This window comes from Myodes glareolus, chromosome 27 (assembly GCF_982192425.1).
Source record: "Myodes glareolus chromosome 27, mMyoGla1.1, whole genome shotgun sequence".
Classification (NCBI taxonomy): domain Eukaryota; kingdom Metazoa; phylum Chordata; class Mammalia; order Rodentia; family Cricetidae; genus Myodes; species Myodes glareolus.
The window spans coordinates 44,256,698-44,280,409 of NC_142052.1; the positions used below are offsets into that span (position 1 = coordinate 44,256,698).

Sequence of the window (23,712 nt, forward strand, 5' to 3'; positions counted from 1 at the left end):
TACAAGTAACAAATCTTTACAGGGTACAAGACCATTGTCCCACAGCAAGCCTGGTCTACATAGTGAGTTCCAGGACAACCAGGACTATGTAAAGCGACCCTGTCTAAGGAAAGAGAGGAAAAGTACTTCTTCCTTTTGAAGAAAGGAAGTTTATTGTTGAGATAATAAACAAACACCCTGTGAAATTTTGAGATTTCATGTGAAGCCAGCTTGTAAGCCTAAATGCAATAGTTGTGTCAAATGTGAGCAAAGACCATCAGACCCTCATCTCTGACAGACAAGCCAAGCTTTTGTGGGTGCGGTCCCAGGTTCTGTCACCCCAGAGAGCAGTCCGTACTGCAGTGGAGAAGAGAGAACGGAGATGAAGGGTTAAAAGGTGCTTTCTGGAATGTGTTTCCAATCAGTCCTGTGGCCTTCTGGCTACAATCTGGAGGGTGGTATAGTTGGCCCTCCAAATCAATATGTTTACTCGGCATCCACAGATTTAATCACCTACAAATCAAAAGCATTTGGGAGGGGAAATCAACTATACTAAACCCCCATTCCTTTTTATTATTTATTTTATTTTTTGCTATTCTACCCTAAACAGTACAATGTAGCAACTATTTGCATAACGTTTACATTGTATCAGCTACAGTATACGAGGGGACGCATGTAGGTTATAAGTAAATGCTAAATGCCGTCTTACATAGGGGACATAATGAGGATATGGGTGTAGTGATAGTTTGTTTGTGTTTTAACAAATAAAGCTTGCCTGAAGATCAGAGAGCAGAGCTAAACCACTAGAGGCCAGGCAGTGGTGGCTAACACCTTTATTCCCAGTATTCGGGATTAAAGTGCCACACCTTTAATCCCAGCACTAGGGAGGTGGAGATAGGAGTGATGTAATAAGACAGAGAGAGGACTATAAGGCGGGAGAAGACAAGAGCTCCGTGCAGTCTGGAGATGCAGTCTGAGGACACAGTCCGAGGACAGGATCGCCCTTTGGGTCTGAGGATTCGATAGAGGTAAAAGGTCTCTCTAGTGGCCAGTTGCTCTGCTTCTCTGATCTCTCGGCTTTCACCCCCTAATATCTGATGCCATGTTTTTATTAAAAACAATTAGATTTTATGCTATATATGGGTATCCAGTCTATCCTGACTCAATACAGCTGTACTTTGTACACAACATAGCTTGAGAAGAGAATGTGATCATTGGTTTTGTCATCAGAAATCTGTATCCAGCTGGGTAGGGTAGCATAGGCCTGTGATCCCAGCATTTGGAAAACTGAGGCAGAGAGACCGCATTTTAAGGCCAGACTAGGCTGCACAATCAGATACTGTCTCAAAAGGAAAGAAAACTGTATCCTATAATCAAAATCCCCTGAGCCTTCAGACTGGGGAGTCTGCAACCTCTCAGGATACCCATATGTAGCACGAAACCGTCCCCATCTCTGGGTTCCATCTATGAGAGAGCCACAGCTGCCTCGTCTCGGTTCCTCCCCTCAAGAAAGGGCTCCTGTTCTCGCCAAGAGCAATTTCACTCTTCAGCTCCCTACCCCTGAGCAGGTCTGGAAAGGAGAAACAGAGCTGAAAACAAATAGAACCATTATCCCCAACACCAGCGACTATCAGCCAAGCCAGAAAAGTCACCAACTGGTCTTCCTGATTCCAGAGCTTTTCCACTCATGAGTTTCCCATTTTGCTTTAGGAGATGACGATATCCTGATCCAGAGCGAGGACCAATCAGTCGGTCTCCCACTCCCAATTAAAGAACGCAAAAGTTCAAAGATCCAGAAGGACGTGGACAGCCCCAGGACCTCAGGCTGCAACAGTCCCACAGGTGGCCCAAACGAGAAGGTGCTGCCAGAAAGACCAGGTAATCATTCTGGGGTGTGTGGAAACCATACCCCATTCTTTTCTGTGGCTCCTTCTAGGTTGCCTATCAAAGGGGGAAATGGTGGTATTCCCCTTAGTGAAGTTAATGCTCGGTCATCCCCCTAAAGAGTCTGACTTGTTTGGAGAGTTTGCTGCATCAGTATACACCAGCAACCTGTTTCCTTCTCCGGTAGTCACACATGATGACGTGGTTCCCTGAACTCCTGTGCCGCACATACCTGGGTTCAGTAGACACATACTTAACACCGCTGCAGCCAGAACCCTCCCTGGGCACAGGAACCTGTGGACTTGACAGTAGATAAAGCTTCAGAGGGAACTCATCCTCCAGGCCAGGGCAGACCTGAGGCCTGCTCCCAGGAGGGGAAAGGTGCTGCCTTCCTATTGTAGGGTGAGGCAGGGGAAACCGTGTCCTCGGTGACTGAGCCCCACATAGACACTGCAGTCAAGGAGTGACCGAGTTCAAATGCAACACCACAAGACAGTGCAGGAGCAGCCTGGACAGGGCTTAGAGCATGGCAGTGCAGGAAACAAATGTCGCTAAGAGTCTGCATTACCCAAAAAAAAATCTCAAGAGGTGCCATGCTTGAAACTGGATGCAGCTGAGGGACTGAAGAGTCAGCTCGGCGATTAAGAGCATTTGCTTTTTCAGGGGATTCCTGGCCTGTTCCCAGCACCCAAGTGTCTGTAACTCCAGTTCCAGGGGATCTGAAACCCTCTCCTGGCCTCCTCAGGCACCAGGCATGTACATAGCATATATGCATGCGTGTAGGCAAAACACTCATGCACATAAAAATAAAACCAATAAATAATAAATCTTAATCTGTTTTTTTAAATGCAGCCCACACTCCTCAGAGCCTTCCTTCCCTCCTCCCGCAGAGCTTTGGGCCATATCCTCCTCTAGGGAGCACCAGATGAAGGAGTTAGCCATGTAGAAGGAAGAAGGATCTCTGTTCACAGCACAACTCTCATTGAGGGACCAGGGGAGCTGAGAGCCGCAGGGAGACAACAGCTAGACTCCTATCCTTTCGTGATACTTAGAAACGGGCTGTTTAAATCAACCACTCTCTCCCGGCCCCCATCTGTCTCCCCTTCCACCTCTCATTCTGTCCCCAAAGCATGTGAGGTTGAATTCTCGGAAGCATAAATTAAATATGTAAGTCAGTAACTTCGTTCTGCGCTTTCAGTTTCTTTGTTTAGAGTTGAGGTAGTCACAATCAAACCCCTTCTTTCCCTCTCCTCCTTTCCCCACAAATGCTGTTGAGCCTTTTTTTTCTCAGCTTTATCCCTTTATCCATGATATAAATGGCCCAAGCTTCACTACTGCCCCTTCTTCACCAAGGACCACCCTGGAGGTCAATAGCCCCAGAAAAATTACAGCAGACACACACACACACCTAGTCTTGGAGAGTCTCATAAAGGGAGAACATTATTAGACTATAATAACACAGCCATAACTGAGACAAGGAATCCCAAGTGTATATGCTGGGTGTGAGTGCATGTGTGTGAGTGTATGTATGGTCACGGATCTCAGAGTGTGTGACGGTGTAAGCTAATCTGTCCATATGAGTACATGCATGTGTTGTGTCTAAGCATACGACAGCGCATGTCTGAGGTGCATTCAAGCCTGTGACAGAGTGCATGTTTCAGTGCATTGTGCCCTTGTTGGAATGTGACATGTGTATAAGCTTGCATGCCTGCATGTATGTGGCTGTGCGTATGTATGTTTGTCTTTTGGGAGTATGCACATGTATGCACACGTGTTTGTATCTTTATGCACATTTCTTTGCTTGCAAGTGAATTATGCATTTGCCCCTTGGCATCCCCTCCGGCTGGGGGGCCTGACTTACTGCTGCCTCTTTGCCTTGGAAACAGGAAAAATAAGAGTAATATAATATCAACTATATTTAGTTTTTTGTCCCTGGTTTCTGTCACAGACCTAAAAACCCATGGAGTTTCCAGATAGAAGTCTCTTCTTGCTCTCTGAAAATGATGAAGTTTACACTAAGGGGGTCACATATGCTCAAAGAGGGTACAGAAGCTCCCAGACCCTGCCCTGTGCACCTCATTATCTGGCTATTGGGTTATACTCCTTCTAACACATCAGTAAACCTAGGACCTTCTGTAAATGTCTAAGAAAGTATCAATTTCAAGGAGGAAGCCCCACTCATAACTGGTGAGTTAGCAGCACAGGCCACAAATGGGGGCTTGAGGTCCACAGTTAAAATGAGGAGAGCCCTGTGGATCTAAGCCTTGAACCTGAGGAATCTGGTGATAATTCCAGGCGGCAGTGGCAGTAATGGCCAGAAGTATAGCAAGAGCCATTGTTGTCTGCAAGAGGATTGTTTGATTAGAGGGAAACCTCCACACATCTGGTCACAGCCTTTTTCTGTGCTGGGGCAGAGGAGAAACGTACATTTTCCTTTCAGAGTACGTTTACATAAACCTTGAGTCTTTGCAAGTGACCAAGGGACAGATGACTTCTCGGTGCAGCCTGGGCTGTAATTCCTGTGTAGTCCCAGAGCTCGGTCCTAGCCTGTGATCACACGCGTGCAATGCCACACAAAGGCATCTATGAAAAGGAAAGGCAAAAGCAGGGATCACCAAATCCTGTACCCAGGCTACGCTCAACTGGAGAATGCCCCCGTGGCCTAGCCCTGCTACCTTCATCCAGACTCTGCATGGATGTGGAGTGGCTCGTGGAAGCTCCTTTATCTCCACCTCATCCTGGCCCCCAGAAGACATGGCCTAGACAATAATCCCGCTGTGCCAAGTGCCTCGGTGAACAAGTGGAGAACACACAAGTGTCTCCATTCACAGCCCACCTGGGTTTAGAGCAGCACAGCCAGGCTTGGCCTCCCTCACCTGCAGTAGGGCTAATGCTGTTTGTGCATATGTTTATTTTCAAGAAAACTCCAGAGATCCCACACTGGGACACTTCTTGCTGAGTACGGATGGTGAAAACGTCCGCCAGTCTCTCGCGAGACGCGCAGGAACGGAGGTGCTTTCTCTGGGACAAGGTAAGATAGCACACTCCAGGGCAGGCTTGTGTTCAGAGGGCAATGTTTTACCTTCGGTTTCCAAAGGCTCCCAGTGGCAGCAGAGGCATCGTTAAAAGCAGCAGACAAGAAGCAGCCAGCTTCTCCCACTCCTTTGACACAGAGGTTCCTCTGTGGTCCAGACACAATAACCCTATGTTCAAGGAACAAGTTCCCTCTTGCCAGAACATCTGGAGACAGGAGTTGCAGAGGGATGGCTTGGAAGAATTCTAGTATGCCCAGGCTGATGCCTTGATCAGGATGATAAAGCCCTTTTGGTATTTGCCCAAGCGAAACACGGCCTCTTCTCTTCTTTCCAACCACGCTCCTCAGGTGGAGGTGGCTAATTGGTAATCCAATCAGGCTTCCTTGTTATGTGCATTTCGTTGTGAGTCACCGGGCTCCTGACAGACAGCAGGGCAGTTTCCAAAACCCCTTTTGGCACAGCAACCCTTTGGAAAAGAGACACTGGCTCTGGGCAATAGCCATTTTGCAAAGGAAAAAAAAAAAAGAAATAAGTCAGAGGGTGATGAGTGTTAACCCCCCCCCCCCCGAAACCATCAGGATGGGCTTGCATGGGCTGTGCAGCCAGCAGACCCCTTGATGGGGGAGATTAAAAACTGCACGCATGGGTGAATTACGTCACGACTAACTTTAATGAGCAGGTCCTGGATTCGGGGCCAGATTTCCATGGCCCTGGCTTGTCCTCTGTGTAGCCTGGTGATGTTTTCTGTGTTCACGGTTGCTCGCCCAAAATGACAAGACACACACAGAGACGCGCACACGGCGTGGGGGAGGGCAGAGAACCATCCCTTGGCTGTATTTCATAGCCTGTGTCTGGTGCTGCAAGTTCTACCCATTGTAGGGATTTCTGGGAAGTGTGGTGCATTTGCTTCTGAACTCCGCACCCGAGAACTCCCATCAGCATTTGGGTTGTCCCAGAAGATGACTTTTTAAATATCTTGGGCCTGAATCTGTTGGAGCAGGAGTGAGACGGGACAGCTCGGGGGGGGGGGAAGGGGCAGCAGGGAAGCAAAGGGGATTTCACCCGGCTCACATTTGTCCACGCTGTTCCAGAAGAAATAATTTCTCTTTGGACAATTCAAAAGCAACCAGCAGAGACAGAAATGGTTTTGGTTTTTATTTGTAGTTGTTGTTTTGTTTTTTTTTTTTTTTTGGCTTTTCGAGACAGGGTTTCACTGTAGTTTTAGAGCCTGTCCTGGAACTAGCTCTTGTAGACCAGGCTGGCCTCGAACTCCCAGAGATCTGCCTGCCTCTGCTTCCCAAGTACTGGGATTAAAGTTGTACGCCACCACCGCCCAGCATGAGGAAATATCTTAAACTCACATCCTCCTCCAAGGATCCAAAGAACAGGTCTACCTTTCTAAGAGATTCCATTAATTGAAGCACGGTTTTTGAGGCTGTACTGATTTTATTTTATGGGTTTCGGATTTTGCCTGCATCCACGTCTGTGCACCATGTGCATGCAGTGCCCTCAGCAGCCAAAAGAGGGAGTCATATCCTCTGGAACTGGCGTTTCAGAAGGCTGTGAGCAACACATGTGCGCTGAGAGTTGAGCCCTGGTCCTCTGGAAGAACAGTCAGTGTTCTTAAATGCTGAACCATCTCTCCAGCCCCTGAAGGGTATTTTTGTTGTTATTCTGAGTTGTTTGTGGATCTGGGGGTTTTGATCTTTAGATCTTTGGTTTGATCTGATAAAGAGTATATTGAAAGCCTTTTCCTTTTGCAAAGGACTTGTTCTACCACAAGAGACTCTGAAAACTCAGCTTTGCTCAGATGCTCAGATCCATCTTTTAAACTTTATTTTACTTACTTATTTTCATTTTGATGCTAGGAATGGAATCCAGTGCCTCCCACATACTAGGCAAGAGATCCACTATTGACTACATCCCAGATGCAATATCCCACATTCCTCCCAGTATCATCTCCCACACATTCCTGCCTGCCCTCCAGTGACCCCTCCATCATCCCGTGATGGCCCAAATGTTCAGTTTCTGGTCTTTTCTCTCCAGGCCTTTTCCTGAGTCACCCCCCCAAATATTTAGACAAGCTCTAAGTTCATCTTTTCTAGGACATTTCCCTGAATAATTTCACCTCCCTCCGTACAACCACCTAGATGCAACCTCACAGCTTTCCTCTCCCTCAGTCCCACCTTTGTGATTTTGGATCTTTCTGCATCTGTTTTCAGTTTGGCTCGCTAATATATGAGTCCTAGGGAAACCTCCTCTCTTTATCCTGTGTCCAAGAAATGCGTGTTGATTGACTGAATATCCCAGGTGCCACACAGGAAAGTTCTTGGGGGAACACAGTTGGGTTTTTTTAATATTAAAAAAAAAATCTTAAGAGGAAATATGATACGTCTGATCTCCCTGAAAACTGTAAGGCTCTGTCAACAAGCATTTGGGAATAAATTCTTAGGCAATTAGATCATGATAGTTTGCTTTCAGACAGCAGAGAGAGATGAACATAACCTTTAAAAGAAGGAGAAGGGGAAAGATGTCAAGACTAGAGCCGTAATTTGGCTCCCTCGCTCATATTGGGCTATATTGCGACACTCCCAGAATTCAAAGGTTTAGGAAAGGAAAAGCTGGCTGGGAAGCGTCTAAGTCAAGCACTGGTTACGCTCTGCTCTCTGGATTGCTTATCCCTGATACAAATCCTCAAATATTCTTCCTGTCCTGCCGCCAGCAGCATGCATTTCCTCTCCAGAGTTCTTCTCTTCACTGGTTTCACACTGAGAGATATTCAAAGACGTCTGTGCCAAGAATTCAAGTTGGATCCTCAGGTTCCATACAAACTTCAATTCCTAATCTCTTTCAGAGTTCTTCATTAGCATTCAGCCTTGTCCTAAATGGAGTTTCAGCCCAAAGTGAGTTTTCCGCTTGCTTGTCTGTTTTACTCTTGCTGTTTTGTTTTGTTGGATAATTTGCAGCCTTACCCCTGAGACCTTTCCTGATGTAGTGGTTTTAACGCATGTCTACAAATTATTTGACATATCTCACCTCAAAAGGATATAGTGGCTGATGCCTAATACTGATGTGGACAGAAGTAAGGTATATGGCTTTGGAAACAGTCTGTCTTAGCCCACTGTCTGTTGCTGTCTTAGTCAGGGGTTGCTGTTGTTGTTGCTGTTGTTGTTGTTGTGTTTTGTGTGGGGTTTTATGTGCGTGTGTTTTGTTGTATTTTGAGGGAGGTTGTTGTTGTTGTTTGGGGGTTTATTTGTTTGTTTGTTTCTGTAAAGAGACACCATGACCACAGCAACTCTTATAAAGAAAGCATGTCATCGAAGTGGCTCACTTACAGTTTCAGAGGTTCAGTCCGTTGTCATCCTGGCAGAGAACATGGTAGCATGCGAGCAGACATGATGTTGGAGGAGTAGCCGAGAGCCCTACATCTTGCAGGAAATTGACTGAGACACTTGGCAGTATCTGAGCATAAGAAACCGCAAAGCCCACTCCCACAGTGACACACTTCCTCCAACAAGGCCATACCCGCTCCAACAAAACCACACCTCTTAACTGTGCCACTCATTCGGAGACTATGAGGGTCAAGTATATTCAAACTACCACATTCCACTCCCTGGCCCCCATACGCTTGTAATAATATCATAATGCAAAACGCACACTTCCAACACATAATGACGCAGGATACACATTACCATTCCAAAACGCAGGGAGAAGGGAGCATAGCGAGGAAATACTGGACCAAAGCGAAACTGGAAAAACAGGCCATTTACATTCAAACTACCACGGTTTCCATAACAGAATATGTGAGACTGAGTGATCTGAAAAGAACAGAGACTTCTTTTGATCCCTTGTTCTGGAGACTGGGGAACCCCGGAGCGCAGCATCAGTATCTGCTTGGTGGGGGTAAGGGGAGCTTAGGAGGAAGGAAAAGTCAAGGGGACGCACGTTAGCACACTTGAGTCCTAAGAACTCACTCTTATGGTGACTGACACTCTCAGGAACTTAAGAATACCCTTCATCGCCTCAGAAGTTAGCCCACCCCGGGGGAGTAAAGCCCAAACACCTCTGACTTCTGGCTGCTCTTCAGTTCCATGGCACAGGGCGGGGATCAAGTTGCAGTGTGGACAGGAGGACATTTTGTAGACGTTTTTGTTGTTAGTTTGGTTTGGTCTGCGTCACTCTGACTGGTCTGGAACTCACACGGTCTTCCTGCCTCGGTCTCCAAGAGGCTAGTTCCGGGCTAGGCCTTTTAGATTACCAAACTCCTCCCTGACACTGTGACTGGAGCCTAATGAGGCCTGTACCAGAATCCCACATTTCTGTCACTCCTAGATTCCCACCCCAAACTTGTGAGAGATAAATAAATTTTATTGTTTTAACTCACTATGTTGAGGGTAGTTCGTGTTGCAGTAACAGATAACTCATCTTCTCCACTGAGCCCTGTGTTGGTGAATATGGGTCTCAGTGTGGTTTCCCTTGAGGGCTTAACTCTTAGCAGCTGTGGTTATAAAGACAGTGCCTAGACATTTAAGGAATGCCTTTCAGCGAGTCTGTGTGAGGAAAAAGAAGACCCCTGAAGTCAATGCCAACAATCTTGGGTCTTATGACCCAATCAATCTACCGGCTATGACTTTGGTGATCATGAATAAATAGTTTCACTCCTTTGGACCTCAGCCTCTTCCTGTGGAAAAAAAGAAAGTTGGTTTGGCGTCCAATCCTCTTAGCACATGTCCCATAGTACAACAGTGCCCGAGAAGCTTATGAACAACCTGCAAAAGGGGAAGGGTTTGAGGGCAAATGTATTTGGAGACTACTTGACTAGAGTTAAGCAGAGTCCTGATGGAGCAGCATTGCCTCCTAGAGATGGGGAGCTACGCCTTTTCCCAAACTTGACTGATCACTGAACGTTCTTTGTTTCTTAGCAAAATGTTGCATGGGTCTAAATCTTTCTTTTGGAGCATCCTTTGGAAAATGCCTAACTGATGGTTTCTAAGGTACCTCCCAGCTCTAACAGCATTTGTTTCCACACAAGCCCCTTCCCCAGGAGGCTTCCTCAGTGGGAGCAGTTCTGCCCTCTAAGCTTGAAACAGGATCTCAGCATTCACTAGGTTGTGACCGTTCTTCTTGCTTTCCTTCTCCAAACCTCAGTTCTGAAACATACAGCCCACAGTACATCCACCACTGGGTGGGAAGAAGAAAAGGAAAGCAAAAAGAAAGAGCCCCATGTGGTAATAATTCACATTGTTCTCTTGCCCAATCAGTGTTTGGTAATAACCCACCAGAAAGAATGCTGGCAGATGTTATCCGTTCCGTTGATCTCAGATCAAAAGTTTGAATAAAGGAAAGTGTGGCTAGGTGTGGTTGTGGGACAACCCACCTCCCTGTACAGTAGACTCTAGAAGGCTTAAAAACTACATTTCCCAAGTAACATTTGCAGTAGAAGCTAGAAGGCTAAAAACTACATTTTTTCCCAGATAATATTTGCAGCTAGGGGATTGAATGGAAATTGTGCTCTCCCAGTTAGCCTTGCTTGCAAGAGCTTTGGAGGGCGGAAGTGAGGTAGAGACATATAAATTTGGGGCTACTTATGTTGGCACCAAGCTCATGAAGACAACATGCTGAAAGGCAAAGTCTTAGTTGGGGTTTTATTGAAAGGCAATGTCTTAGTTGGGGTTTTATTGCTGTGAAGAGACACTATGACCATGGCAACTCTTATAAAGGAAAACATTTCACTGGGTTTGGCTTATAGTTCAGAGGTGTAGACCATTGTCGTGGCAGGAAGCGTGACTGTGTTCAGGCAGACACGGTGCTGAAGAGTTAGCTGAGAGTTCTATGTCTGGATCCACAGGCAGCAGGAAGAGAGAGAGCCACCGGGGCTGGCTTGAGCTTCTGAAACCTTAAAGCCCACCCCTCAATGACACACTTCCTCCAACAAGGCTGCACCTCCACTGATGTCACTCCCCGTGTCTATGGGGATCATTTTCATCCAAACCAACACAGGCAGTTTCAACCGGTTTACAGCCCTGTTTCTTCCATGACTACCTGGGTAGTTTCTGCCCTACACTTAATCCTGGCTGATAAGCAATCCTTATAGTGGCTTCTGGGAATTCCCATCAGCCTCAGCACTGGACTCAACCGGGTCTGTCTCATGTTTCAGAAGGGACAGCTTGACCCAGTTTTCAAAAGGAAGCCAGGTTCTCTGTTGTCACCACGAAGAAAGCAGTAAGACCTCCACAATCAGCACTGACCACACCTCGATGGCCAGCATCAAAAGTTCCTCAAGATGCTCAGGGTTCTTCTGTCCTCCTCCTCCTCCTCCTCTTCCTCCTCTTCCTCCTCCTCCTCCCCTTCCCCTTCCCATTCTCCTCCTCCTCCTCCCCTTCCCATTCTCCTCCTCCTCCTCTTCTTCTTCTTCTTTTTCTTCTTTCTCCTGTTCTTCTTCTTTGACAGGGTCTCACTACCTACAAAGCAGGCTCAGAACATCCTATCCTTCTGCCTCAGCTTCCTGAGTACTGGAATTTTATAGTCCTGAGCCACCACACCTGGCTGCTTTCTCTCCTTTGGCAAAGGCCTCTTGAGATTCCTATGAAAGATGGCATCATCACCCCTCTATGGCCCCTCCAATGAAGAAAAACATCAAAGAGAAATTTAAAAAAAAAAAACAACGTTTTTTTCTCTGAACCTGCTAGAAATTTTATTACCATTGTTGAAGAGGCTCACTGTATAGTCCGAACTGGTCCCAAACTCGCAGCAGCCCTCCCATGGGCTGGGATCACAGGTGTGCACCACCACACCGGGCTCAGAAATTCCTTCTTTGAAGAAAAGAGCACACTAGAAGCTAAGGCATACTTAATAAAAATGAAGCCACCTTGTCACACAACTCACCTTCTTCCTCTGGGACACGCTTGCCACCTCTGCCTTTCCCACTTTCCTTGCTCACTTCCCGGGGCTGTGGACCCAGCACTGCGGCTCCTGTGTAGGGACCTCACAATAGAGGTGAAAAACAGATTCACCAGCGACTTTGTCTGCCGCAAGGCAGGGGAGATAAGGCTGTAATCGAGGCCCAAGCAGCACCACTCAGGACTGCTCGAGGGGTCACTAACTCTACCCTAGAAGAGTAGGAAGGGCTTTTATGGAGGATTCCCTTTTGCACAGGCCTTGGTGACATCAGTAGAAGAGAGGAAAGAGAGAACGGGAAGAAAGATGTGCTGCTGGAGACTTGCATGAACAGAGTAAAGAGGGGAAGAGAAGCAGAGAACATGTGGCCCAGTATGAGTGGGCTGAGAACAGGGGCCTCACAGAGTGCTGGGGCCTGCAGCAGGCCAGGGCCAGACCAAGGGAGGCCCGTGTGTCGGGCCAGAGCTGAAATGCCCCCTTTCAGATAACAAGAAATTGCAGGTGGTTGAGGAGGGATGACCCAACCAACACGTGTGTGCCCGCCTTCATGAGGGAACAGTAGAGGAGAGGGGGACGGCTCCAGACTATAGCTGATGACAGAAAACTCGGGAGATACAGAAAATGTCGTCCCCTCAGGGAGGCTGCTGCACGCTGGAGTTGAAACCAGGGCAACCAGAGACAAGCCTGTTGGTAGAGTGTCCACAAAATTGACTACAATTACCCTGTTTTTCCTTTCAGTTAAGAAATTACCAATGTGGGATGGGGGCGCTGTATGTCTGGTATATTGTAATTAAGATAAAACAACAAAGGCCCTGGAGCCTGCATGCGCATCGCGCCCCCCCAGCAGCACCCACAGGGTCACAGTTCCCATGACTTCCTCATTTCTAGTCCCGTTCCCACCAGTTTAAGAAAAAGCAGCCATGTGTTTCCTGGAGAGGCGGCATGGCTGGGGGTTTGCAGTAGAGAAATGCTTGGGCTTCCTAGCAGTGTGCTTTGGTAGCAATAAAACGTCTAAGGAAAATCCTGCGAGATTTCCTGGGAACCAGGAGACAAAGGGGGCGAGCGGGGGGCGCACGATGGAAAGTGTGTGTGTGTGTGTGTGTGTGTGTGTGTGTGTATAAAACCCCTCTCCACCCTCCCACCCCCAATGCTCGGGGAGGTTTCGCTTTCAGGACTGTTCTAGCCCCCTTTTCCCTTTCAACCACTGGACCGCTCAATTCTAGGAGGGAAAATTAACATTCATTATGCAATTTATCTCTCTCCTTTTAATCCAGAGTGTCTGTCTCCACAGTTCCTACTCAATAATTAATGTTTGTTCTCATTTTCCATTCTCCAGAGCATCTATTCTTGAACCGGAGGGTCAACAATTAACACTAATTATGGCTTTTTCTCCCTCCACCGTTGGCTCTCTGGATTCCAGGTCGCTTTCTCAGCCTGGGTTCTGGGCGTGCCTGGGACGACTTGGGCGCGGGCGCGCGCGGGCGCGCGCGCACGAGGCTGCACCACAGCAGCTGCGCAGATCCTTACTGCCCATTCTTTGGCAAACTCTAGTATACTTAGTGTCAGTAATAAATTAATGAAGCAAAAATAAATTTTAAAAGGGAAAGTACCTGTATTTGGATGGGTAATTCACCTGGAAGATAGGTCTCATCCAGTTTAAATTTTCTAAGCTGTTCTGTGATTTCTTTTTCTTCCTTATTACTCCCACCTTTTCTCTTCCTCACTCTTTCCCTCCCTCTCCCCCCACCTCTTTCTTGGGTCTGTCTTTCTTCTTCTCTTCAGTCATGAAAACAGCATTGTGTAAACCCATTTTCATTTTGGCTAACAAGGACAGCTACAGTAATTCTCACCCCAGGTGACTCTATCAGATTGAAAAATAAATAGGTCTGTCTTTGAGGTCCAGTACTCCTCTTGTCTGCCCTGGTCCCAGCTCGCTTTGTTTGGAAACGGAGACTGGGGCCTGAGGTGGCATCACACACCTGCAGCTCCCACCACACAAGTTCAGCATCAGCTGATCACAGTCTCTGCTCAGTTTCAACACGGTGGCCCTGCAGGCGCCATCTCTAAAAGAACCTTGGATGAAATCAGCCTTCTCCTCAATGGCTTTTGAATCCTAGACCAGCACAAGCACACACAAAGTTTCAAAGCCGTCCAACTCAGTGCCAGGCTTAAATCCAGGCGTCCATTGATTTCCTATTTTTTTCCTGTTTTAGGGTAAAGAAACTGGATCTTCCTTTTTTCAAGTTTTTCAGGCTCTTGGTTAAAATTCCTGGTTGTTTCCCGGTCTGTGAATCTGTCCGTTCTAATCTCCATCACAAAGAGGAAGGGCCCGATGCCTGCGAAAAGTCAGCTTTCTCTTTAAAAATCACCCCAACTCCCTTGTGTCGCTCAACTCATGAACATGTTACACCATACCTAGAACTCCAGAAATACAAAGTCTCCCCAAATACACCAGCAAACAGGAAATGAGATGTACTTAGGATGTCGGAGAAATGGCGGGGGGGGGGGGGGGGGGGGGGTCCTCATAAATTATTCTGGAAAGCCTACTGGCTGGTCCTGAGCAGAAATCTTAGTAGAGAAGTAGAGAAGTTAGCTTTTCCCAAATAATTGCACCCAGCTGACCCAGGAAGGACCATCTCCAGGGACCTCCTCTGACAATAAGGTGGCTGTAGTCCCCTACTGTGGGGCACAGTTCAGCCTGCACAACTACAGATATAGGAAGCTGTCTGGAAAACCCTCTGTGACTTAGGTCTTAAATGGAGGACTGAGGGCAGTTCCCCCTTCTTCCAAGATTCCTTTCATTCCCCCCCACAGAGAAATGCAAACCTTCGTACCTCCCCCTACACCCACAGACATGGCCGCCCCTGTTTCAAAACAGGGAGAAGGGCTGATTACAAAGAGGCTGGTCTCCTAAAAACAGTCTTTGCTGGAGAGGAAACGGTGTGTGGTCTTCTGGTTGCTCATCTGGGGAGGCGGCCATGAGCCCCAAGTGAGGGACACACAGTATTAATGCTGGGAGATTGCTTTTCCCAGGGATTGCAAAAGTAGAAGAAAAGATACCATCGTGTCCTCAGGATGGCAAGATGGGTAGACAGGAAGCAACTGGGAGGAGCGACTTCACCCTTTTGCCAACATCCTCAGTGGGGAGTTTCTGGGTCCCTTTATTGTAGAACTGAGCAGTGGGGTAGCTCTTAAATGGGAGCCCTGTTCTGAAGATAAAGGTGATGGTGCTGGTGATAACCGTGGTTGTAGGACGGTAACAATTACGGACTTCTGATGTGCCGAGCACTGTGCTGGTTCCCATCGTCCGTTCTTTCATTCATCCTCAAACCGTGCTTCTAGTTCTCAGAGTAGGAGAGCTTTGCTTGGTCCTTTGCTTTGCTCACTGACCATACCAAAAAAGTTCTCGCCTTTCCTGGTGCCTGACACCACCTCGCCCCCATTTAAGAAGCTAGACCTTTATAACTGTTGGTTGTGAGCCTAGCCTTTAACAGCTGAGCCATCTCTCCAGCCCCCAGCCACCACATGGTGGCTCACAACCATCTTGAATGGTGCCCTCTTCTGGAGTATAGACAGACACGCAGAGAGAACACTGCATATATAATAAATAAATAAATATTTAAAGAAAGAAAGAATCCTCTATAGAGGCCAGGTAGTGGTGGTGCACACCTTTAATCCCAGCACTCAGGAGCAGAGGCAGGTGGATCTCTGTGAGTTCGAGGCCAGCCTGGTCTACAAGAGCTAGTTCCAGGACAGGCTCCAAAACTACTGAGAAACCAAAATAAATGAATAAATAAACAGAATCGTCTACAGAATTGCCACACGTTTTTGTTTTTTGAGTACTTTGTTTTGATGAAATTTTTAGATTAAATCGATAGGATCCTAAAAACAGTAAATCGTTGACAGACGTTGTAATCATTTAGACACCGGAAAGTCAGTTTCAACTCTTTGAAAATGTCCTCAAAAGCCAGGGGCACATTGAATAACGATAAAAATAAAACAAGTCAGAGACACATTGAGTGGCAATTTTTTTTTTTAAGCAGACTATTAAAAAAAAGTCAGGAATAGGCTGTAGATATAGCTAGGTTGGTAGAATACTCACCTAGCAATAAATATGAAAGTACAATTTCATATTTATGTGTAATGTATATAAAATTTATGGCCTAGGGGCTGGAGAGATGGCTCAGTGGTTAAGAGCATTGCCTGCTCTTCCAAAGGTCCTAAGTTCAATTCCCAGCAACCACATGGTGGCTCACAACCATCTGTAATGAGGTCTGGTGCCCTCTTCTGACCTTCTGGCATATACACAGACAGAATATTGTATAATAAATAAATAGATAAATAAATATTTAAAAATTCATGGCATATAATATAATATATGGATTTGTGAATATATATGAATATATATATGAATATATATTCATAAATATATATTCATATATCATATAATATATGGATTCATGGCCCTAAAATTGCTGGGATTGGTGATGGAAATAAGAAAAAGTGATCTAACAGTTTAATAATTCTTTTCCAAAAACAAAAAATGAAAAATAGGAACCGTAGCTAGCTCTTCACTTGTAGACTCCCTGACAGACTGAGAAGGCTTCCTCATTCTACTTCAGCTTTGCTGGGTTGTGATACTTGAGAGAGCACAGAGGCCTCAGGAAAGCCTCAGCATGCATCCTGCCCAGAACCCGGGGTTGCTGCAGCAGCAGCACCGCTGGACACAGGGACAAGGGCCCATGCAGAGGACAATATTAGATAGTCAAAGGCTCACATAGATTTTTTTCAAGAGAAGATAATTTCTCCTAAAACAGAGCTCAGAACATTAGCTTTTCTTTCGCCACAGTAACTAAAGGTTAGAACTCCATTGGTCAGTGATTCTCAGCATCACTCCCGTTCCGTGGCCCTCGGGGAATCTGTGCAACCAAAGCCTGAGAGATTGCTCCAGGCCTCTTGGCTTCTCCTGCTTCCTTCACACGCTGTGTCCAGAGGTTGGTTTCCCCACAACTTTTCACTTGGAAGTCCATGTAAGCACCAACATTGGAACATGTTCAACAGAAATAACTAGTAAAGGTTGTTTTACAAGACACAAAGAAATTACTCGTTCATTAATTCAGCCAAGACCACATGACCGTCTGCTAGCTACAAACACCACGCCAGGCCCAGTAACAGAGCTGAGAGAAAGAGCCATGCCTTAAAGGGGACCGCAGTGATAGAATGATTGCTGAGTACGAATTATGAAGTATGGGGGGGTTGTTGCTTTAGGAAGGAAAGAAAAACACACCCATAGCAGAGTTTCTACGGATGTGTGTAGGAACTAGCCAAATGGAAAAGAAAGGACTCCAGAGGGAAAGGGACCTTGGGAGAGTTAGGGAACATAGCAGAATGAGAGAAGGATGAGCAACTTGTAATGCCTGGACGGCAGGCACATGGAGGGGAGGGGAAGGCAGAGCAAGAAATGGGCCATCCAGGGCAACCAAAGCACGTGCTTATTTATGAATCTGATGACAAGTCTTCACTGGAGGGTCTCTTAAGTCATTGATATTTATTGCCACACAATTGAAATTTAAATTCCACACTGCAGCAGCTTAATTTCCATTTTAGGGTTGGTAAACTGCCATGAACCTCTGGACTTCTCTTTAAAAACAAACATGATGAACCTTTAGAAGAAGCGTATATTCCCCAAACCAAAAGCTAGAGCCTAGAGACTGAGCTAGGCCCATAAAGGTATGTAAATAGAAGAACTGATATCCCAAATTGGAAGAAAAATAGCGCTCTCACATTTGCAAGTCTTGTCCATATTTAAATCCCGACTGACTCATGTTTTCTAGACAGGCTCCTTAGTTGGACCTCCCAGGGGTATGTCTTTCGCCGGGAGGCCTTCTCAGGTCCCTAGCAATGGTTTAATATGCCTATCTCACCCTCCTCCTCAGTCAGGAAGATTTAAAAGGAAAATGTGTATCATAAACAAAGCCTTAAATCTTATCCTAAGAATCTGATAATGGCATCCCCAACAGGCCGGCTTGGAACTTGATCTCTTGCATTCAACAAACAGACTTGAGATTTATTATAACCATAGGTCATAAGCATCTTGAGTCACAGCATATAAAATATTTTTGGATATTTTTAAGGAAAGGTCATGGGCACGGCAGTCTCCTTCCTTTTATAGTTACGTTTACCCTGGGAAGAATTTTTTTTTTAATAATCTGGAATTTGCATTTGCATTTTCCATTTATGATCAAAACACAAAACCTTGAAGGTACCAGGGCTGACGTGGCCGGGGGTGGGGGGGTGTCGCAGGGGGAACTTCTCTTAATGGTTTCTGCTGGGGCCAGCGAGGCTCTGCATGAAGTTGTGAGGAGGCCACAGTACTTGAGGTCTCCGTGCAGCAGATGGATCGCCTGCCTGACGATGACAGGGAAGGCTAGGAAGGAAATTCTGTGACAGCGCCCCAGCGATCAAAGGGTGTGCTCTTGAGAAATGGCGTGTGGAAAAAGGCCCTGAACAGATTTCAAGAGGCTCCTGCCAGCACCTCCACCAGTTCCTGCTCTGGTAACCACAGAACATTTGGCCATTTCAGAGCCTGCCGGGCCAGTGTTTACCAAGCCCTGACTTGCAGAAGGAGCCAGGTGGCCCACCTGTCCTGATAAGGCAACTCCTTGGGGTTAGGTTTCTGTCCTGCCACCAGATGGGTCCCATCAGAGTTTCCCCCACTCCGGAAAACAAGCACTCTGAGACAGCAGGGGTAAATATAATTGTATTTCATTTTTATTTAAAACAGCAATTTGGGAATTAAACATTGTCAACGCAGATTTAAATAGAAGGAAAACTTAAAGGAGCCGAACCCCACGCTAGAATCAGTTGCTTGCTCTGCCTTCCAGCCTCCCACGGTTTGAGTGTTTGGTGAAGAATGCCGTGGTTTGAGGAAGGCAGAAGGGGTTGAGGCTAAAATCCCTCTAGGCAGGGTCACCTCTGAATAGCCTGGTTATCTGGTTTGAACGCTATCTCCTAAAAGCCCAGGGCTAGATTAATGGGAGCATCCTAAAATCTGATCAGTCTGGCTGGTGGGCCGTCAGGGATGTGTTTTCTGTTATCTCAATAGCGGCGGCCCGAGCGGCTTCAGGCGGCCCGGAAGTGCTGAAGCAGTGTGAGGTCTTTGGTTGTGCTCACCAGCTCCTGAAACAGGAAGAAGGCCCCACCCTAGGTTGACAGCCAGGGGCTTGGGTTGCACAAGAGGTAGATCTCCCCACGTTGCTCCAGAAGGGAGTTTCACCACCCCCATTGCTTTATCTCCAAGGAATGCAGCTGGAGCCTCAGCTCCTCCTTGACAGCGTGGACCTCAGTAAATTACCAAGGTCCTGACCCAAGAGCTGAGAAGCCCTAAGAGATTTTTCAGTCTCCTATCTAGAGATGTGTTTACATTTCTTGAACTCTGGCTGACTGACTCATTCCCCTGCTGTTGCAAGAACTTCCCTTATGTATTAGGATTTACACATTTCTTTTCTGAAAAGCCCAGGGTTCTTCCCAAGCCACTGTGAAGTGAACCTCATCGTGACACAATTCTGCTGGGTGGCTCTGTCTGGAGGATGGACCCTGGCCAGGCAGCTGGGGTGTGGCGAGCGCCCGACACAGCTCACGGCACCTGGCCTCTAGCTCCTGGCTGAGCTATTTTAAAGTGGAGGCTTGACCCCACACAAACCCATTCTCTGAACCTCAGTTTCCCCAATCTGATTTAGACTAAAAATGTGTTTTAAGTTGATGCAGAAGTCATCCTCAAACAAATCAGGAAGAAGAAAAGAAGAAGGAGAAAAGCTGAGGAACCACAGGAAAAAAAGATGAGCCTATAAAAAGTAGATACTGGCCAGGTGGTGGTGGCTCACGCCTTTAATCCTAGAACTCAGTAGTCAGGGGCAGGCAGATCTCTGTGAGTTTGAGGCCAGCCTGGCTTACAGAGCAGTCAGGGCTACACAGAGAAACCCTGTCTCATAAAAAAGAAAAAAAGAAAGAAAGAGAGGAAGGAAGGAAGGAAGGAAGGAAGGAAGGAAGGAAGGAAGGAAGGAAGGGAGAGGAAGGGAGAGGAGAGAAGAGCAGAGCAGAAGAGAGCAGAGGAGAGCAGAGGAGAAAGGAAAGGAAAGGAAAGGAAAGGAAAGGAAAGGAAAGGAAAGGAAAGGAAAGGGAAAAGGAAAGGAAAGGAAAGGAAAGGAAAGGAAAGGAAAGGAAAGGAAAGGAAAGGAAAGGAAAGGAAAGGAAAGGAAAGGAAAGGAAAGGAAATTAATGCCGCTTTACTTTGGAGAATGCCATCACGCCCACAGCCACACTGACTTTTGCCTCTCTTTGCTGCTCTGCCTCCCTCCACACTGAGGAGCGGGGAAATCTCGGCTCTCTTTCTGGAAGCTTTCAGAGCATTTTCCCACTTCAGTAAAGTGTGATCATACAAGATTTATATTCAACAGCATCAGCAGTTTTTTTTTTACATCAATATTTCCTTTTAAATTTCAGCTTTTATCTGAATTCCAAGAGCACAAAACATCTACTTTTTGTTTTTTTTTAAAATACCAATCCAAAGAAAATCCAAATTTAAATATAAAGCTTAGCCCCACTCAATAAGGTGTTTGGACATATCTGCAGAGACTGCGGGGTATAGATAATGCCGTAGGTGTGTGCTTATAACCTTAAATGCACATGAGCTAAGCATGTATGGCTATCATATGGTTCGTATGAAAGTTCATGAGACCTACATCTGACACTTTGACCCCCCCTTTCTCTCTGACTTTCCCCATAGCAAACACCAAATCCAGAGCCAATCTTCATCGAAATCCTTATGAAACCTCCTCACCTCTGACTCAAGCAACAGAGAATCAGGTACAGTATTAACTCTGAGTGAGCGCAACCCTGGGGAGTCGAGACTTGTCCGGGGTTCTTGTCCTGACTTGCTATGTGACCCTAAATGAGACTCTTATCTCTCCGGGCCTCATTTGTCTCATCAGTAAAATGAGCAAGTAAGCCGTTACGTCACTGGGTTCCTTGACTCTCAAGCTTGGGATCTGGATTCTACTGTGTGGTTCTTTGTGTGTGTGAAGAAGCAAAGCAGACTCTTCCCAGACTTCTGCGAAGTTAGAAGGGGAACAAGAACACAGCAACAGTAACAAGCAGAAGGGCCACATTTTCCTTCCAAATGGGGAGAGAAAACAGTGGTTGTGTTTGCTGTTGTTGTTGTTGTTAAAGCATCAAGGCTAGGAGCTGGGGAGACGGCTCCCTTGGTAAAGCGCCTGCCACGCAATCTGAGTTCAGATCCCCAGGTCCCACATAAAAAGCCTGGCAGGCACAGTGGCTACATCTATAATCTCAGCACTGCCGGAACTGAGGAGAAGACAGGCAGCTCCCTGGGAAGCCAGCCTAGCTGAATGGATGGGACTCTTTCAACAAATAACATGGAGGATAAAGGAGGACAGCAAATGTCAAGCCCTGGGCCCCATACTCATACATACACACACACACACATACACACACACATGAACACACACACACATGAACACACACCCATGGACACACAGGCACACACTCATGAACACACATACACACCCATGGACACACATATACACCCATGGACACACATACACACCCATGGAGACACATACACACCCATGGACACACACACCTATGAACACACACATCACACACCCATGGACACGCATACACACCCATGAACACACACATCGCACACCCATGGACACACATACATATCCATGAACACACACATTCCATACCCATGGACACACATACACACCTATGGGCACGCACACCCATGAGCTCACACATCACACACACCCATGAGCTCACACACAAGCTAGGGTGAAGATTTGGGAGGCTTGGGAATATCAAATGATTCAAGGAAATGTGTGCAGAAATATTGACAAGCAGGCGTCCGTCGGAAGCTCTGAGGGTGACACTCTCTTCAGAGTCTCTCAAGAGAAAGAATTCCTAGAGCTGAACTCAGGAACCGGGAGACCTGAAGCCGACTCTTGGCCGGCACTGCTCCAGGGGCCTCTCCTTTGTCTACAGCCTGAGGGGCCGACTCCCCATTCCTCTCTTATCTCCAGCTTCCTGCGGCTGCCACAGGTCCCTTTTCCCAGCACTCGGTAACAGTCCGTCTGCACGCGTGTTTGAGCTGAGCTCAGACAGGTTAGACCGCCAGGTTGGGTCAGGCCTCCCCTGAAGTAAAGCACAACTAGACCATCTCTCTGCTACTGAGGAAGCCCAGAAATAACGTGTGTGTGTGTGTGTGTGTGTGTGTGTGTGTGTGTGTGTGTGTGTGTGTGTGTGTGAGTGTGAATGCCTCCATTGAAGACACTCTTCATAGGGCGTCTGAAGACGTTAAGTAATAACAACAGCACTAACTAAGAAAACACAATATATTTTGATAATCCCTCAGCTCCAAAGGCCTTACAAATACCACCACTACTCCCAGCACGGTCCAAACTCATGCGGCTCTGGGGCTGTTCTGGAGGCCCACAGCGCCTGCAAAGAGTGGCCCAGCCGTGTCCAATTAACAACTGAACTAAATTACAAACCTTGCAGTCAGCCTGAACATAGACTTTGGGTCTTGAAGCTCCAACTCTGGTTCCTCTTGCAAGGCCTTGGCGAGTTCACAAACTGAGAATGTACTGTGACTGCTTTTCCCTTCTGAGCTCCTTGACTTGTTGGCATGACCGCGGCCTTCTTTCCTTAAAAAGGAGCCCCGGAAAGAGAAGTGTATGAAGAAAAAGTCTAGGGAGCCCCACCAGCCCCCAAGCCAAGAAAATGAGGTGGAAGGTGCCGAGGAAAGGCCTCTCGCCCCTCCCCCTCTTGCTTCTTGAGGCTAGCGGCCATTTATTAGGTTAATCACTGCCTCGGATTTTAACTACTTCCTCAGCCTACTCCACATAAGTGACTAATTTCATGTTTACTATAAAGCATCTGGGAAGGATTTAGAAACAAATTTCTACTCAACAAACTTCAGAGTCCTACCTTGACGGGCCACGGGCCCAAGCAAGCCGTGGCTTCCCTGCCTCTGCTAGCTAGGGCTTTTTCTTGCAACTGAAGCAAAAATGTTGGCTTGCAGCAGCAGCAATAATCAAGACCTTCTTTCTTTTCCATTAATCCCTCACTTACCTCCTCCCTCCATCCTCAGGGTCTGGCCATATCATAAGATCTCTCACACAAAATATTAAAAAAAAAGTCATAGTGCTAGCTGAGCATCCCCAAAGGTGGAGCCTTTGGGATACAGCCGCCCCGAAGCCACAGGCCTAGACTGGGGAGTGTGAAGGGGAGAAAGCCAGGCGTTGCTGGCCAAGTGCACCAACGTCCCCGGGGTCTGGGGGCTGCCTCGGGCGCCCCCTCCCGGCAGCATTGAAAACCTCCGCTCTGCCTCATGAGCAGCTGCCTCGCGAGGGCCAGAGCAGAAAGGGTGGGGGAGCCGCCTTGCCTCCCTGTACCAACCCCAGGAAGAGGTCCCGAGACATCCCTTCCACACCCAGCCCGAGATTCAGGGCCGCAACGCCCAGTGCACCAGTTAAATGAGCGCCGCAGCTGCCATCAGCAGCTTCCGTGGAGTTAGAGGAGAGGGTTAAGTCAGAGAAATCAGGGGAGGAAAACTACGCGAGCAGTGTGGAGATGAAAAAAGCAAAGAAAAAAAAGAGAAAAGAGACAAGCAGACGTGTTTCAACTCCAACCTCCCATTTCCCCTTTCAAATGAACGGACTCCCCACTGTGCGCACAATCAAGTATTTATGAAGGCATTTTTTGCATGTTAATAGCTGCGTAGGGAGGGAGCCCGCCGTCTCTGAAGTCCTAAAGGTATGGTGCCCTTTTTTAAATACAGGTCTCTCCAGCTCCTCGCAGAATTTGGTTTTCTCCTTCCGATTTATTTCCCCTC

At 47.1% G+C, this 23,712-nt stretch overlaps 1 protein-coding gene and 1 long non-coding RNA gene across 3 annotated transcripts in view; one reads left to right on the forward strand and one right to left on the reverse strand.

Annotated features, from left to right (window-relative positions):
- Kiaa2012 (KIAA2012 ortholog) overlaps positions 1-23,712 on the forward strand; it is a 100,744-nt gene that overhangs the window by 33,421 nt on the left and 43,611 nt on the right. For both annotated transcript variants that reach the window (XM_087902236.1, XM_087902237.1), the window contains exons 10-12: positions 1,690-1,857; positions 4,784-4,894; positions 20,581-20,660. In XM_087902236.1, coding sequence (XP_087758362.1) covers positions 1,690-1,857; positions 4,784-4,894; positions 20,581-20,660 — 359 coding nt within the window. The remainder of the gene's footprint in view (positions 1-1,689; positions 1,858-4,783; positions 4,895-20,580; positions 20,661-23,712) is intronic.
- Positions 18,544-23,108, reverse strand: LOC148117713 (uncharacterized). The gene is made up of 3 exons (XR_015736792.1): positions 22,950-23,108; positions 22,370-22,522; positions 18,544-18,974 (listed from the first exon to the last, which is right to left on the reverse strand). It is a non-coding gene; the product is annotated as an uncharacterized LOC148117713 (long non-coding RNA).